The sequence below is a fragment of the Mastomys coucha genome, unplaced genomic scaffold (assembly GCF_008632895.1).
Source record: "Mastomys coucha isolate ucsf_1 unplaced genomic scaffold, UCSF_Mcou_1 pScaffold20, whole genome shotgun sequence".
Taxonomy (NCBI): Eukaryota; Metazoa; Chordata; class Mammalia; order Rodentia; family Muridae; genus Mastomys; species Mastomys coucha.
In genome coordinates, this window is record NW_022196903.1 from 139,141,000 (window position 1) to 139,158,248 (window position 17,249).

The 17,249-nt window shown below is 47.1% G+C and overlaps 1 protein-coding gene across 3 annotated transcripts in view; it reads left to right on the forward strand.

The window, feature by feature from the left end:
• Lrmp (lymphoid restricted membrane protein) overlaps positions 1–17,249 on the forward strand; it is a 59,876-nt gene that overhangs the window by 15,118 nt on the left and 27,509 nt on the right. For all 3 annotated transcript variants that reach the window (XM_031383867.1, XM_031383864.1, XM_031383865.1), the window contains 6 exons: positions 432–580; positions 1,140–1,221; positions 10,471–10,517; positions 10,615–10,679; positions 10,824–10,922; positions 12,318–12,394. In XM_031383867.1, the coding sequence (XP_031239727.1) occupies positions 510–580; positions 1,140–1,221; positions 10,471–10,517; positions 10,615–10,679; positions 10,824–10,922; positions 12,318–12,394 (441 nt within the window). In that variant the 5' untranslated portion in view covers positions 432–509. The remainder of the gene's footprint in view (positions 1–431; positions 581–1,139; positions 1,222–10,470; positions 10,518–10,614; positions 10,680–10,823; positions 10,923–12,317; positions 12,395–17,249) is intronic.

The following is a 17,249-nucleotide window of genomic DNA, read 5'->3' on the forward strand; positions in this document are numbered from 1 at the left end:
CCCCACGGTCTCCATGGCAACTTTTCGGCACCACTGCTGAAGCATGCAAGCAGCTGCAGCCTTCCTCAGATGAATGACATGGCTGTGTTCTCATACAGCTTCACTTATAAAAACAGGCCGCCCCTGAGTGTTGTCTGCTGGCTCTGCACTGGGGAGCTGCGAGAGGCTTGGTGGACAAGGGTTTCTGTCCTCCGGCACCCACACCACAGTTTGTGGGGTTTTGTTTTGTTGTTTGTTTTGAATGAGCGCTAGATATTTCTACCTCCATGTAGCTAAAGCATCTAGGGGTTTTAGAATACAATGTTAATAGCGTAGGATTGGCTTTTACTTTTTCAGACATGATGCAACCAATCTCTTGGGTGAGGCAAGTTTAATCTTTAAGACAATGTGAGTCGGAAGTTCAGTTCTATTCTTATTCTTTCCCACTGCAGATGCCCTGTGTCTTGAAGGCCTCACAGCAATTCCAAGGCTAGAACCGACGCCTGTCTCATGTGCCAGAAATCCAGCCCATGCTCTGTGTGAAACGCCCTGCAGAGCAAGAAGCACACGATGGGGCTTTGGACGTGACAAGAGGGTCCCAGTAAGTGAGGTCACAGCTGCCTCCTCTTCCAAGCATGTCGGCTAATAAGCTGTATTTTATTGACATTATTACTTCTTTGCTATTTTTTGATGGAGTTTCTTCAGCTTTCTGAGTTTCACAGTTTAAAATCCAAATGTTGCTTTGCTTTTGAATTTCACGAGACAGCTCTGAGGAGCACACTACATTTTGACTGCTAAGTTAACTCCGATGAGTCATGGGCGTGGTCCAGACCCCCTCTACCTTAGTCCTCACCTGCCCGTTAAAGCCAAAAGTCTGATTTGTAGAAACTGATGATAATCAGTGGAATTGACAGGGCTAACCCCCACCCCCACTCCCCAGTCCCTTCTGCTCTGGAGTGGAGGAAACAAGACTTTGAATTGCAAATGTTGTATTTTCATTTCTGGTTGGCATTTCTGTCCTTAGTAACTTCTGTCTGGAGGAAATAGGAGCTCTCTTCCTGCTTGATAAGAAATTGGCTGGTCTGGGGAGGGGTAGTGGGAACTGTGGTAGTGCCCTGCTGAGCTTTGCAGAAAGCCACTCTTTCTACCTCTGCCGGCAGGTGCCCCCTCCCCACAGAAGGCTCCACCTTGGGACTGGAGCTTCTAGGCTGTAACAGAATGGACGAGGACCAGAGGACAGAGGTGAGTATGGACCCACATCAGTCTCGTTCACAGTACCACCATGTTCTGACCCCTTGGGGAGCTGTTCCTCCTCCCCCCCCCCCTTCTATACTACGGGCGTCCTAGGACTCAATGTATAGAAGAAAGGTCTAACTTTGAAGCCAGGAAGTTAAAACTCAGCCACTTTGGGGCTTTCTATTCCATGCATAGTGTAAGTCTTGGTTACGGGTTCAGTAGTGAGGAACACTGAACGCTCTCACAGAGGCCTCAGTTCCCAGCACCTGTCTGAGGGCTTGCGACCACTCCTAACTCCAGTTCCAAGGAAAATGAGACGCTCTTCTGGCCTCCGTGGGCACTGCATCGTGTAGTTCACACACAAGCATGCAGGCAAAAGACCCGCACACACAAACAATTCTAAAATTAAAAACAGAAACAAAGTTTGTGCTGAAAGAGTAAAGGGGGAGTTGGATGGCATGGGCTGAACTTGTGCGGTGTCTAAATACAATTTTTGTATTTAAATTTGCTAATGGCTGTAATAAATATCAGAGACCAAAGACTTTCTAGGACCTGAGATCGGGACTAGATAATCTTGGTGGTACTGGCTTCTTCTCAAAGAGTACACATCGCCAGAGGCAGGCGCTTTTGACAATGACGTTAACAGACTTCGGTCCCAGAGAACTGCCCCAGGCCTGACAGACATTCTGTGTGTTCCTTCCTTGGTGTTCAGGATCTGACCATCCACTATAAAACTCTCAAACAGAACAATTAGTCAACTCTTTTGACGTAGTCACAGACTTGAGAACTGTCATAACATTGGAACCCCTTGATCACATCCCCCGCCCCTGTCCCATACACCCGTTTAAACCTCTGTCCATACACCCCTTCCTGGGTGACCAGCAATCTGCTTTCTCTAAAGACTTTCTCTCATGGAAGTCTCCTATAAACGGGATGAACACTCTCTGGCCTCTCGGGCCTGACTGCTTCTGGTTAGTATTATGTTTTCGAATGCAGTCTTTCTTGGACATCGCCCTGCTGTGCGGTGACCCTTCTGTCCTTCACTGGCTGATGGGCATTGGAGTAGTCCCTGACCTTCTGGGAACAATGCTTCTGTGAATGTTGGAGTGTAAGTTTCCGTATAAACTGTTTTAAATGGCTTTTTGTGTAGACCCATGAGGAGAACCACCACGTGCTCACCTTTGCTGCCCTGACAAGCTGCAGAACCCATGGCCTATTCTGTTTGGCTTTGCCACTATCTGCAGCTGAGGACTTTAATTTCTCCACCATGTCACCAATACCCCTTGGCTGTAGACAACTCAGAAAATGCCGAGTGAGACCCTTGTGGGTTTGGGTTTGCACTCCTCTTATGAAGAATGCTGTCTGCCATCTTTGCATATGCCTGCTAATCGCAATGCCTGAGATTAGCCTCCCACTTTAAAATGAGTTATCCTTTCTCTGCTTACGGTCATGAGCCATTCTCATTCTTCCTGTTCTGTGCACGCATCAGGTTTTTATACATCTGTAATTTCTGATGTAATTATGTATAGCTTTTGTATGCAGTTACTCATACATGGTTTCTAGTCATTGGTGCCCACCTCACCGAGAAGCTAAGGACAGGAAATAAAAGGGACATGAGTCTTCCTTTGCTGTTAGCGTTCTTCTAAAGTTCTAATACAGGAAGTTGGCCTTAGCCACGTACAGGATGTTTGGTTGTTAGTAATTTCCTCTTTATCGGGCACCAATTTCACAAAACAAAGAGGGAAGTGGCAGTGTGCCTTGAGCATCAGGCACAGTGCGGGAAAGCTTTTCTACAAGCCGTGTTAACCCTCTCCACCTGCCAGAGTGGGTGTGGCCTCTGCTTTGGCCAAGGAGGCACCCGGAGTTGAGGGGGTTAAATCATTCGTCGAAGATGGCTCAACTAGTAAATAGCAAACCCAAGGTTCAAATCCAGCTTCCTGTACCTCAGAGGACCCCATTGTCACTATCCCCTCTTAGCACATTGGGTTCAGATGCCTCCTTCATTGTGGCCACTGGTGGTTATAATGAAGGTGGTCTGATGCCTAAGAGACAGACCACTTCGTGCATCTGACAGGAGCTGATGCTCCACTCAGTGGGGTCTGTGGCTGGGTTGTTCCATCTGTGATCTTGACATCCATTCAGAAGCAGAGGCCCCAGAGTCACAATAGAAACATCTCTAGCAGGCTGCTGGGAGAGTGTCTGGGTTGTCTGCAAAGGTCACGCCACCTTCTCACAGCCCCAGGAAGCCATCTTACTCTGTCAGCCGTATAGTGGCCTAAACATGAAATGCATAAGACTGACATCTCCATCTCTCCTCCACCTTGTTCTCTGAACACATCCCCCAAAGAAAGCCCCCCCTTCACTTGCCACCCACCCCTGAGCATTTAATGGTAAGCTCTGACTCTTACTGTTCTCATGAATAATGAGAATGGGGATTAGAATAAGTACAAGATAAACTCGAGCAGAACCCATAATCCATGTTCACCAGAGTTCACAGCAATGCTGGCCTTTCCCTGACCCCTGGCTCTCTGCCACAGGGTCTCTGTCCATCTCTGCTCCTTAGGAAGAGCTGTTCGCCTCCTGCCCAAGCTCGTCCACCACCTGCCACACCCGCGTTTCTGCCTTTCCTTCCCCAGCTTCGCCTTGTGTTGTCTCTGTAGCTCAGCCAAACCAGGCAGGGCGTAAGTCACGGTAAATCATACATACCTGCCTGAGTGTTCCCCCGGAATGACGCTATTTCTCCATGTGTCAAAATTCTGTTTGCTTCTCAAGGCCAGTTTCAAGAACCAGCTGCTTCACAAGACCTTTCTGTGGTAACAAAGTGTTGGTGCTCGCAAGTCTCCACTCCTTGGGGTAGAGACATCTAAAGACGGGTGCAAGGTCAGGTTTCCTGGGCCGTCTCCGGTATTCTGCAGAAAAGTCCATCTGTGGCTGAAGTGCCTTCCTTTCTGACTCTTCTCACTTCCTTTGAAGACCCCAGTGACTCTTAAAATTGAAGTTAAATAGATTTTGAAACATTTTGCCCAGGGTGGGGGAGGGCGCATATATTACAGCCCAGGAGTGGAGGTCAGCGGTCAGTTTGCAGGAGTCAGTTCTCTCCTTGTAGATGGGTCCTGGAGTTTATTAAACTCAGGTCAGTAGGCTAGGCACTGAACTTCTTATTCACTGAGCCATCTTGCTAGTTCTAACAAGATAATTTTTGAAAGACTCCCATAGTTCATGCTGCCTGGAATTCACTGTGTAGCCTAGACTATCCAAAGACTTTGATCCTCCTGCCTCAGCCTCGTGAGTACTGGGATTGTAAGCATGCACCAAACCACCAGACTCAAGGCCCCAGTAACCGTGTTCTCCTTTTCTGGTCACACTGTGGTCATTCACTGTATCTGTGTATCTGTCTCTGTGTGCCAGCAGCTGTGGGCACTCTCGTGTCATGGCAAGTGTGTAGAAGTCAGCACAGCCTGCAGGAGTCTGTTCTCTCCTTCCACCGTGTGGTCCCAGGGGCTTCGATCAAGTTCTCAGGGTTGATGGCAAGCATCTTTACCTGCTGAGCTATCTTGCGTGTGGAATGTTCTAAAGGAGAACAGGGAAGAAGTAGAGAGGGTGCCCTGAAGCCTTTCGGGTGAAATAGACTTCCTGAGATTTCACAGCAATGCTGGGGGAAATCTAGAAAGGAAGACTGGCTGGAGAGCACGTGGTAATCACAGAGAACTAACCCTACCATCTATTCTTGTTGATTAATTTTAACCAGATGGAATAAGGTTTGGAACTGAGCAGGCCTGAATATAGACTGAGACTGTGTTGGCTCTGGGAATATGTACAGAGCTGCACCTGTCTGAATTTGTGGTCCCTGTGAAAGGGGGATGTCCTTTAGCACGGCTTTCTGCATATCTATGTATATACATGCAAACATATTCCTTTATGCACATTACATATGCACCTGCACGTATGTATTTATATAGCCGAGTTCCTACCTACTGGCTCCTGGAAGCAAGCCAAGTAAGTGCACACAGAGGGAAGGCGGTGGCACTCTGCATTGCCCTGCTCTTGCTGATGAGCAGGGAGGCCTTTCTTTTCATGGAGCCTCTTCCCAGCATCTCCAGGGTATCCCTAGAGCTCACAGACATTTTAGGTCCGGCCCGTCTATGAGCTCCAGGTGGACACAGAGCTTCTGAGCTTGTTGAGTAAGGAGGTTGTTTTTCCTGCACACCCACACATCTGTGACATCCTCGCTTGCTGGCCACACTGTCCACAAGCCTGCCCACATCTCAGCCTCTGCCAGTCCTTTTCCTACGTCAGTAACAGACAGTTTCGCCTCACACTGCTGGGTTCTCAGAAGATGTCCTGGTAGTACAGCATGAATGACATCATGTGAAAATAACCGTCTACCTTCCAGGACAGGCAGATGACGCAGCAGTGCTGGGACAGTGGTCAGGAGCACAGAATCCAGCGCTGCTGTTCCTTCCACGGCGGTGTCCATGTCCCCAGGGTCCTCTCAAGTCACAGAGATTTCTCTGGGACAATGGCTCCTCCTCAGCCTGCCTGCTTCTCCTCAGGCATTGCTTTCTCCACTGGCCTAAAGAACAGGCAGTTGCTCTCTGAGTGCCTTGCAAACCTCCATACAAGCTAGATGCTCGTTTCTTCCCTGAATGCCCTCCAATTAGAGAGTTCTATGACGCAGCATTCAGGAGGCAGGATCAGGGAGGGAGGATTGAGTTTGAGGCCAGCCTGGTCCACGAGGTAAGAGTCTACCTCAAAACAAGACAGAAGAAAACCTATGTTCTCCTCCTCCTCTAGTCTCTGATATGATCCTACAAAGATACTTGGCTGTGTATGTAAAATTTCGGGTTATGTTAAAGATTTTTAAAAATTTTATTTTATGTGTATGGCTGCTTTACCTGCAAGTGTATATGTGTAACACATATATGCAGTGCCCAAAGAGAGTATTGGATTCCCCAGGGTCAGAATTACAGATAGCTGTGAGCCACCATGTGGGTCCTGGGCATCAAACCCAGGTCCTCTACAAGAGCAACCCGTGCTGTTAAACACTGAGCAGTCTCTCCAACCTCAAGACTGATATCTCTCGGTCTCTGTCTCTCTCTTTGTGTGTGTTTGTGTGTGTGCTCATTTGTAACACACCATGTATATGGGTATTGGCAGAGGTTAGAAGCCGGTTTCAGATCTTCTGGATCTGAGTTCCAAGCAGCTGTATGATATCCAACATAGGTGCTAGGAATTGAACTCAGGTCCTATGCAAGAGCAGCAGATGGCTCTTAACTTCTGAGCCATCTCTCCAATCCCAGCCTGGCTTCGCCTCAAATGCTCACAAATAGTATCTGTGTCTTTGACCCAGAGTCAGAATGGTCAAGCGCATTAAGCTCAAAGGCTACTTATTCCCCAAAGAGCGAAGGGCTCGGAGATGAAGATCTGCAGTTTTAGTTTAAAAGACCTCCCTTCCATTCTCCTTCATGTCCTGACTCATTTCTGTATGAGACAGAGTGTCACCAAGAGAGCAGAGTCACTGGGGCAGAGAATGGGATTGATAGAATGCTGTCTTGGGGATTTTCTGGGCATTGTGTGTCCTGCCTTCTCAGGTTGTGTGTAGCCACAGCATTAATAACCCTGGAGAATAAATAACATCGCCAACTACAAGACTGACTGATAACTGGTTCTAAATGAACCTCTCAGTGCTGGGTGTGCCCGAAGGTTCCAGGGTGCGGCTTGCTTTTGGTTACAAATCAAAAGGGGAAAAAAAAATAAGGAAACTTAGTTCTGTTTCTGTCCCAGTTCAGTAGAACACTGTTCCTCTCTTCAGAGCATTTAAATGGGCACAGAGTCCAGTTTGAGGTCTGTATAAACTCTGGCTACATATTTTTTTTTGTCTTGTTAATTTGACTGGCATTAGCTGTCTAAACTCGGTCCAGTAGTAAAATTATATTGGCCACACCTGTTTATCAGAGGAAGCATTCCCATTTGCAAAGACTGTGGTTAAAGCAGCATTTTATTGAGAACAAACGTCCTAGAAGGCTACCCACAAATCCCTAAAATCCTCTTTTCCTATTGTTTTTCCTAGTTTTCTTTGTGCACATTGAGATACTGTTGCTGTGTGTGTGTGTGTGTGTGTGTGTGTGTGTGTGCTCGAGTGTGCATATGTGTGAGTGCATGTGTGTGTGTGTGCACCTGTGTTTGCTGACCCAGCCCATAGGAGACTGTCATTTTGTTCCATACCTTGACAACCCCACCCTGTGTTAACTCTCGCTCACAAGAGCAAGGGCTTTATGTAAATGGGATCAGGTCTCTATTTGAATGGACTGCCTGAGAGGAGAAAGCTGTCTCCTTCAGGTGTTCCCTTCATGGAGTGAGCCAGTCTGCCACAAGTAAGTCAGTCTCCCACCTGAATTTACTCTATTTCTTGGCTTTCTTTGCTTTTAAACTATGTTCAAGGGACTTGTTCTCTCTCAGGCTCTCCAGGTCACAAGGTTGGTGGTGGCGGGGCTCAGGTCTTGCATGAACGTGGGATAAAGGTTTAAACAGTTTAAATTACTCCTAGCCCACTTCACACTCACAGAGTTTGAAGGCCTTCCCCCAACTAAAATTTGAAATGGAATTTGAGGGACAACAGCTCAACCCCTTTACTCTGGTTATCCTCATAAGTGGGTAAATGTGTTGCTGGGCCGCACTTATGACAGATAAGGATTGGGTTCCGCTGTGTCGTTCCCCGATGGTTGGGATTTATAAAGATTAATGACAAGAGTTAGAGCTGACTGCTTCTCTAGGAACTCTTCAGGGTACGGGGAAATGAATGGCCACTCAGGTTGTGAGGTTTCTCTCAGATTGCACAGTGTATTTGTGCAATCAATAGGAATCTGATATTTGTGAAAGCACTTCTGGGCATGGACCAGGTCATGAGGTAGGAACTTTCTACTGTGCAAACACTGTCTAAGGTGACAGGTGCATGGAAGGCATACTGCAGGGCACCCCACAGATGCTACCTGTCTCTGACAGGACAGGGAAAATCATACCTGTTTCTGCAGTTATATTTTGGCTTTAAATGGAGTAATTAGACTTTTAAAATAGAAGGTTTGAAAAAAAGGTGTTCCCTTTCTAGCCCTTCTAGAAAACTATTTAATGAAGCATGACCAATCTTCTAAGTTCAAGTGTGAGTGTCAAGGCACCAGCAGACAGGCTGGCCTCAGCACTGCAGCTAATCAATGCTGGCATGCTTGTGTTAAGGGATTATAAATGTTTTTTTTAGATAAATCAATTCTTGATTTTCATAAACTATGATAGCCAATGAAATGTTATAATACTTAACTAATTCCAGTTTATAGATTCTTTCATATACATAGTGTATATAAATAAAACTGTAATCACTATATATTTAAATGGTATAGAGATAGGGTCAAAAAAAAAAACCAAAAAACAGAAAATAAATAAGAGCTGTGAGGAAATTTAATAGAAGTTTAAGCAGCAACACAGATTCTTAGTTTTCAAGTTTGAGCTCTTTTATTTTTTTAGTATTTGAGGAGAACACATGAAAACTAATATTTAAATTTTTAAAATATTTTATGTCCACGTGTCCATGCGAATGGATGCACGTGTACAGGCAGATGCTGGCAGGGGCTGGAAAGGGGGTGTCAGATCCCCTGGAGAAGAACTTACAGGTTGTACTGAGCCGACATATGGGTGCCAAGAACCAAACTTGAGCACTCGGCAAAAGCTGCAAGCTCTCTTAACAACTGAGCCCTCTCCCCGCCCCATGCTTATATTTAACCCTTTATACATCTAAACAGTTGATGAGATTCCCTTTCCCAAGAGCCCAAGTCAATGCATGCTCAAAGCTGGTCTGCAGTGCAGAAGACGCTGTATTTAGTTCAGTGTGGTTCAGAACGACTGGCTATTTCTCAGGCTCTTGGTAGACTTTCTCCTCTGGCCTTAATTTCTTATATACCCTCCACCCCCAACAAAACCCCTCTGTATAAGTTTCAGGGAAGTAAGAAAGTACATATATGTCGCATACAGTGTATGTGCGGAGGGCAGGAAGCTATTTGCAGGAGTCCCCTCCCTCTTCCTACCTTGTTACTAGTTTCCAGGGACTGAACCCAGGTCATCAGACTTGGCATCAAGTTCTGCAGCTGCTGGGTCCTCAGCTGCTGCTGGATAGACATAGTCTGCCAGATAGGAAGTAGGTACTGACAGAGCCTTTGCTTGGCATGGCCAAGGCTCTCTGCTTTTCAGAACTGCCAAAATCCAGCAATGAGATAAGACAATAACAATAACAAACAAACAAACAACACGCACACACACACTCATACAAACCAAGCCCTCACTAAACTGCAGCTCTCTGTGACTCTGTCAATGTTTGCTTGGAAGTAGCATCCTTCTGTAGAAGCCTGCCACTAGCTGTGGCCTTTAACAATCATCTGTCTGGCTGATCACGCAGTTTATGCACATCTGTACTCAGTTATGAGTGTTCTTATTTCACATCATCTGCGTGGGCTTCAGATATGCTGGCATGAGCGCAGTTTTGAATTCAATTTCCCTTCCTAAACACATAGTGACCAGAGGAAGCTTATAGGAAGAACGCAGTTTAAGGACGCACCGCACCAATACCTGCCTTTGTGTTTTGAAAGAGAGTCTGTGTGTGTGTGTGCACAAATCCTGGGGCAGCACATCAGTTCCTTTCTAATTGATAATCCTTAACTATAAATTTAAGGGTTCAAATGAAACTTTGAAAAACTTGCCCCAGCAGTTCAGCAGCATTCCCTTTGAATGGAGTCATGACGTGGATGTAATCTTTTAGATCCCTGCCAAATGGAGTCAGTCTAAACTCTATGATTTATCTCTCAGGGAACCTAAGCCATTTTGGGTCCATAGTTTGACAAAGAGTAACAACAATTGGTCCAAAGTTACAATTGTTACACTGAGTAACAATCTCATAAATAGAAACATTACATTCCCGAGGTACCTGTGTAAAGGGAACACGGTCTCTGTGTGATGTAAACTCTCTGCCCTTTGAGTTTGGAATTTGTTTTGCCCACAGATGTGTCAGGTTTTCTTTAAAGTGAATATCGTTGGTGAGAACAACTGTGAGGAAATGTGTGTTTAGGATTCCCTATAAGGTTCCATTCCCAGAACCTCTGCCTGAGCAGAGTAAGTACTGGCTCACTTAACACTGTTGGGGCTACTCGCCTAAAGCTGCCTTTCTGGGACGGTCACTGTCAGATCCCTCTCCATGTTTCTCCTTGTTCCCTGCAGGAGAATGGTGCTGGCCAGTCGTGCTCCGAGAGCCCGTCACAGCGCAGGTCTGCCACACTTTTAAACTTGGGTGTGTTTTCACTTGGGTTTTAAGGAAGTTATTTGCCATGTGTGTTGAAGGTATTTCTTGTGTCTGTTTGTCAGGGAGTATCTCACACAGCCATTGTCTGAACACACTTCATCTTCCGAGAGCACTGTGACATCAAGTGGTGAGTAGCTCTGGGAGGGAGGAAATTGGAGTTCTCTTTACAAATCCGGCCCAGGCACCAGCTAAGGTGTGTGCAAATGAGAGGCGCCCAGGCAAATGCTTCTTTTGCGTAGCTCTCCTGCTGTAGGCCTTTTCCTGTTGGCAGATTCTGGATCAGACATTTTGCAAATGGCGTCTGGTGACCTTGACTGCAAACTTCTCTGTGAGAAGGAGGAGGAAGCAAGATCAGCCTCTGCCATGCCAGGTACAGTGCTATCGGGCTCCAGGGCAATGTCTAAGCAAGCAAGCCCCTGAGTGGGACCTACAAACTAGGAAAGCCAGGGGAAAGAAAAATCACAGTATATTATAATAAGCCTTAAAGATTGCCCTCTGACAGAAACTGATTGGATTCAGTCAGGTCTGATCACCAGGTGGGCGAGAGAGGGCACATGCTTAGAATATAGATAATATCAGGTCAGAATGATGGAACAGTTAGGCCCGGCCCGCTAGGAATCCAGGGAATCAGGCAGGCGGTAGGCAGATGGTAGGCAGGTCCGTATCAGGCAGACCGTAGACAGGTCCATATCAGGCAGACCGTAGGCAGACGGTAGGCAGACCATAGGGAGGTCCATATGACTTCCAAGACAAAGCACTTCTCTATGGCCATCTCCAGGGAGACATCACTATGGCTGACATATTTTGACTTGCTGGCTGCCCTGGAACTCACTATGTAGACCAAGCTGGCTTCAAACTCACAGAGAACTGCTGGCCTCCGCCCCTGAATGCCAGGTTAAAGGTGTACACCACCACACCAGGCTAAATCCTATGCCTTTTGACTCCTGAACCTTGTCACTTCTAGGTCTAAAATTGGAGGGAAAACTAAAAACTTCCACGGGGAAAAATAATATTTTTTTAAATTGATATCTATTTTGTTATTCTTTTTTTTTTTTTTAAAAAATTATATATATGTGAGTACACTGTCTTCAGATGCACTAGAAGAGGGCATCAGATCCCATTAGAGGTGATTGTGAGCCACCATGTGGTTGCTGGGAATTGAATTCAGGACCTCTGGAAGAGCAGTTAGTGCTCTTAACTGCTGAGCCATCTCTCCTGCTTTATTATTTCTTATAGTCTTTTGTAACACTGTAGGCTGATTGTCTCTTGAAAAGTACCACGTGCTTCCAGCATTCTGTGTGCATAAATGAACAAAAATTACCAAGCAGGACAGTGTCCCCCAAGGGTCCCTTTGCCCAGCTTCACGTTCTGAAGCATCCACTCTTGGCAGAATGTCGTGATTATCACCAACCCTGACAATAGAGGGCTCTGGCATCAGAAAAAGCCAGCATTAGCCCCAGAAAGGCTTAAAGAAACACTCAGTCCTCGGTTTGAAAGGGCGCACTACAGCCTGGGGAACTTTATGCAGCTCAGCTCCAGCTAAAGGCCTGGGGTGGGGGTGGGGGCGAGGGCCGGGTGGGGATGGGGCGGGGGTGGGGGCTCCACCTTTGGTGCACTGGCAGACCTGCGTGCAGCAGGGCATCTAACAGCAGTCACGTGTCAGCCTCTGTCGTTCGCTGGTCTACCCACATCACCACCCTGCAGCTCCTTCCTCTTTTGATTGGTGCGGCTCCCCAGCCTTTCCCTGTGTTTCCTCTTCTTACAGGTGCCAGCCCCCCTCTGGAGAATGCTGCCTCTGGAGACTCCTCGAGTGTGGGTGTGGCCAAGGCTGCATCCCAGCTGGTGAGGAAATAGTGACAAGCTGTAGGATCCGTCCCTTTGAATTTATGTCATGCTCTTTAGAAGTCTCATCATACTCATTCCAGATATTAGGAGAAAAATCTGACTTACTAGAATTTGCCTGGGTATTAGGAGTGCAGACAGCCTTGTTCCACGCTGTCATGCACACTCACTCGCTCATTAATTTGTCAAACATCAACCAGAAACAAGGTGATGAGGGTATTATTGCACATAGTTGAGCAAAACAGCAGCTATGTGTGAGTGTGTGTATCTGTGAGAATGTGTGTGAGTGTGTGTGCATGTGTGTGAGTGTATGTGTGAGTGTGTGCATATGTGTGCATGTGTGTGAGACTGTGTGCATGTGAGTGTGTGTGCATGTGTGAGAGTGTGTGTGCATGTATGAGAATGTGTGTGCATGTGTGTACATGTGTGTGTGCATGTGTGAGAGTGTATGTGCATGTGTGTGTGCATGTGAGTGTGTGTATCTATAGGATGTCAGCAGAAGACTGGGAAAGCCTATGTGTATAATGGTGCATATGTGTAAGAGTGTTTGTGAGTGTGTGCATGTGCATGTGCATGTGTTTGTGTGTGTAGGAAATCAGCATAAGACTCTAAGGAGGTCTGTGAGAGTGTGCTTGTGTGTGCATCTGTTATGTGTGTACACGCGCATGTGTTTGTGTGTGTAGGATACCAGATATAAGACTCTGAGGAGGTCTGTGAGAGTGTGCTTGTGTGTGCGTCTGTTGTGTGTGTGAGAGTGTGCTTGTGTGTGCATCTGTTGTGTGTGTGAGAGTGTGCTTGTGTGTGCATCTGTTGTGTGTGTGCACGTGTTTATAGCATGCTGATCAGGTGAAGAAGCCGACATCCCAAGTAACTGGGATCAGAGCCCAAAGGTCACAGAGGAGAGCCATGGGAGTGGCATGGCTCTGTAAGGCTAACACAAAGACCCACAGAAACAGGTGACCGCTGTCGGTGAGGGAAGACCCACTGAGAGGCCGGAGGCTGCGCTCTAGCTCATGGTTCCCCAAGGCTCTTGCTTATGTTTTGCTCCTTTGAGTGTGTGTGTGAGAGTGTGTGTATGAGTGTGAGAGAATGTGTGTGTATGAGTATGTGAGAGTGTGTGTATGAGTGTGTGCATGAGTGTATGTGTGTGCAAGAGTGTGAGAGAATGTGTGTGTGTGTGTTCTCAGAGGCCTTTTCTTATGCACGACTCCCTCTGTCACGGTGGGGCTGTGAGGGGACGTGCTGTTGTTGCTTCACCCTGGATATGTAAGTAGGATTGTAGCCAGTTTCATGTAGCACCAAACACCCAAGAGCAGTGCAGGTGACTCAAGAAAGATACAACTGAGGATTTGGGGGCGGGGCAGTAGATGACAACGTTAACGTCTCAAAGGTGACTGACAGGTCTGTTATTTGGAATTATCCTTTAGTGTGGGGTGTAGCTAAGATGCCACATTGTCTATAGGGGTTTCTGTCTCCTCTTATTAAAAATGGCGGAGGGAAATTCAGGATCTTCAGTTTTCCGTGGGAGCCTCTTCTGGGTGCAGGCAGAGTCCTTTTGATCTCACAGTAAGGCGGTCCTGGAGACATCCAGAGGATAGCAGATTCTAGAAGCAATGACGGTGATGGAGCAAGTTCCAGAGCTGTTGTCCTAGTCCAGAGATGGGAGGCGGGGAGGAACACAAGCTCTCAACAGTGAATTACTGTAAATTACTGATGGACACGGGCAAAGGCAGGCCCAGGCCCACAGGTTAGCCTGTGAGATGCACACAGGCGAAGGAAGGCGGGGCCCAGGTTCAGAGCTGACCCTGTAAGAATAAATGATGAGCCAGGCGGTGGTAGCACACGCCTTTAATCCCAGCACTTGGGAGACAGAGGCAGTTGAATTTCTGAGTTTGAGGCCAGCCTGGTCTACAAAGTGAGTTCCAGGACAGCCAGGGCTACTCAGAGAAAACCTGTCTCGAAAAACAAAACAAAAAGAAAAAGAAAAACAAAACAAAACAAAAAGAATAAATGATGAGAGGAGGGAGGGAAGAAGAAGGGTAGAATTTGAGACAAAATAAAATCAATGTGACAGTGAAGATTTCACAGTGCTTTAAGTCCACCCAAAGAGGAGACACACGCTCCTGCCATCTGACCAGTGTGTGGGTGGGGTCTCTCAGCCATCTGACCAGTGTGTGGGTGGGGTCTCTCAGCCATCTGACAAGTGTGTGGGTGGGGTCTCTCAGCCATCTGACCAGTGTGTGGGTGGGGTCTCTCAGCATCTGACCAGTGTGTAGGTGGGGTCTCTCAGCATCTGACCAGTGTGTGGGTGGGGTCTCTCAGCATCTGACCAGTGTGTGGGTGGGGTCTCTCAGCCATCTGACAAGTGTGTGGGTGGGGTCTCTCAGCATCTGACCAGTGTGTGGGTGGGGTCTCTCAGCCATCTGACCAGTATGTGTGTGGGGTCTCTCAGCCATATGACAAGTGTGTGGGTGGGGTCTCTCAGCATCTGACCAGTGTGTGGGTGTGCTCTCTCATCATCTGACCAGTGTGTGGGTGGGGTCTCTCAGCCATCTGACCAGTGTGTGGGTGGGGTCTCTCTGGGACTAGCCGGTAGGATGGAAGGTCTGAGGCTACGAACATGCTATGATTATCATCTACTAGTGCTATTATCTTCATTTCTTTCTGGTAGGATCTTATCATGTAGCCCAGGTTAGCCTAGAGTTTGTGATGTTTGTCTGTGCCTTGATGGACTGGCTGGGGTCTAAGCAGAGAATACTGTGTTGAAGGGGGACTGTTACATGACACTGGGGACTGGTGTAACAGGGAAGCAGGGGGAACACTAGCCTTCAGGGAGGAGTGATTTGCAGATCATTTTAGATATTGCTGTGATCAAGTCAGAAATAGAGTAAAGGTGATCTATATGGTTTGGGGAAGTCCTGGGTACAGGTGGGAGAGGAAGAGCTGTAAACGGAGGCCATAGCAGCAGCTCCAGGAAGCCCTGCCAAGACAGGCAGGAGGAGGCCCCGAGGTGCATTGAAGGAGAGCCTGGGAAACTGACACATTTCCCTGTCCTGACAATGAGCTGGGCCTGTTACTGCATCTGTCACATTTATGGAAAACATCTCTCTTTTTAGGCTTATTTTCTTTTATTGAAATTAGATTTTTTTTTATAAATTATTTTCTGATTCACCTCCCCAACTGCCTACAGTCCCTCCCCATCTCCCCTTCCATCCAGATCCACACCCATTCTGTCTCCCGTTAGGAAACAAACAAGCACCTAGGAAATAATAATAAAATAAGATAAAATAAAACAAGTCAGAACAAGACAAAACAAACTGAAGAAAGAATAAAAAACACAGGAAACACATACCGCTGCAGAGATACACATGTTTGCACACACAGGAATCCTGCAAAAACACAAGAAGGAAGCCATGATGCATATGCAGAGGGCCTATAAAGGAAAAATAAACAACATTATAAGACAAAGAATCTGTAAAGACGACACTGACTTGGTTTCGTGTTGGCCATCTACTGCTGGATATGGGCCCACTCATAAGAGTAAACGAAATTTTCATTTGCAAGTAGTTGTTAACTGGAGATAGCTTCTGGGTTAAGAATGAGGGCTTGTGTTCACTTCCCCTCCCAGCACCAGGACCCCATCTGGTGAAGACCTGTGCAGGCCCTGCACATGCTCCCACAGTCTCTATGAGTTCATGTGTGTGTCATTCATGTGTGTGTCGTCAGTCCTGCCACGTCTATAAGGCCTTGTTTCCTGGGTGTCCCCCATCCTCTCTGGCTCTTACACTCTTTCCACTTCCTCTGTAGAATTCCCTAAACCCTGGCAGAGGATGTGGGGGTGGGGGGCAGTTGGTGATGGAGACATTCCATTTACGGCTGTGTGTTCCAGGGTGTGCCACTCTGCACATTGTCCGTCTGTGGCTCTCTGTATTTGTTCCCATCTGCTCCAGGAGTTTCTGACCATGGCTGAGCAAGGCTCTGAACTATGAGTATAGCAGAGTGCCATCAGGAGTCATTGAATGCTCTGTTCCTTTAGCACAGCAGGGGGATCTGCTTTTCCTCTAGGTTCCTGGCCACCCAAACAGTGCCTCTGTAGGATGGGTTCCATCTTACAGAGCAGGCCTTAAATCGAATCAGACCTTGGTTGATCACTCTCATAAGCTTTGTGCCCCTACAGAACCAGTGCGGGCAGGTCGCCATTGCAGACTAAGGGTCTGTAAGCTGGGTTGGTGTTTACCTTTCTTTGGCAGTGTGTAGTTTCTTTAAGTACCGTGAGTACTTGGCCATAGGAGTGAAGGCTCCAGCCACGCACCAGGTCGACTTCTCTGAATTCAAGAGTTGTGCTGGTGTGGAGATCAGCCGACAGCTTTGGATATAACAGTTTGTGGGTTCCCATGGAACCCTGCAGACAGCAACCCAATCAGATGTAACCCCTTCACAGTTCTAGAAGCTTCATTTGGTGGCCAGAGTGTCCAGCCTGTCTCCCCTGTCAGCGGGCGATTTCATTTAGGTTTCCTTCATCCATGGATATATTTTAGGAACTTTCTTCTGTATTTGGTTTCCCTGTGACCCCTCACATGGCCCTTAGTTTTAGCCGTCTCTCTTCATGTTTTCACACACACCTTCTTCCTTCCCCCTTCCCTCTGGACCCTTCTGTTCCAGTCTCCAGCCCTGTTTCTCTCCAGCGATATATTCTATTACTCCCTCCTGGGGAGATGCACCCTTTGCCCTAGTCCTTTACTGTGGTTATACGGATTGTAGCTTGCTTATCAATGATTGATCAGCTAACATTCACATATGAGTGACTACATATCATATACCATATTTGTCTTCCTGGTCCTGGTTACCTAACTCA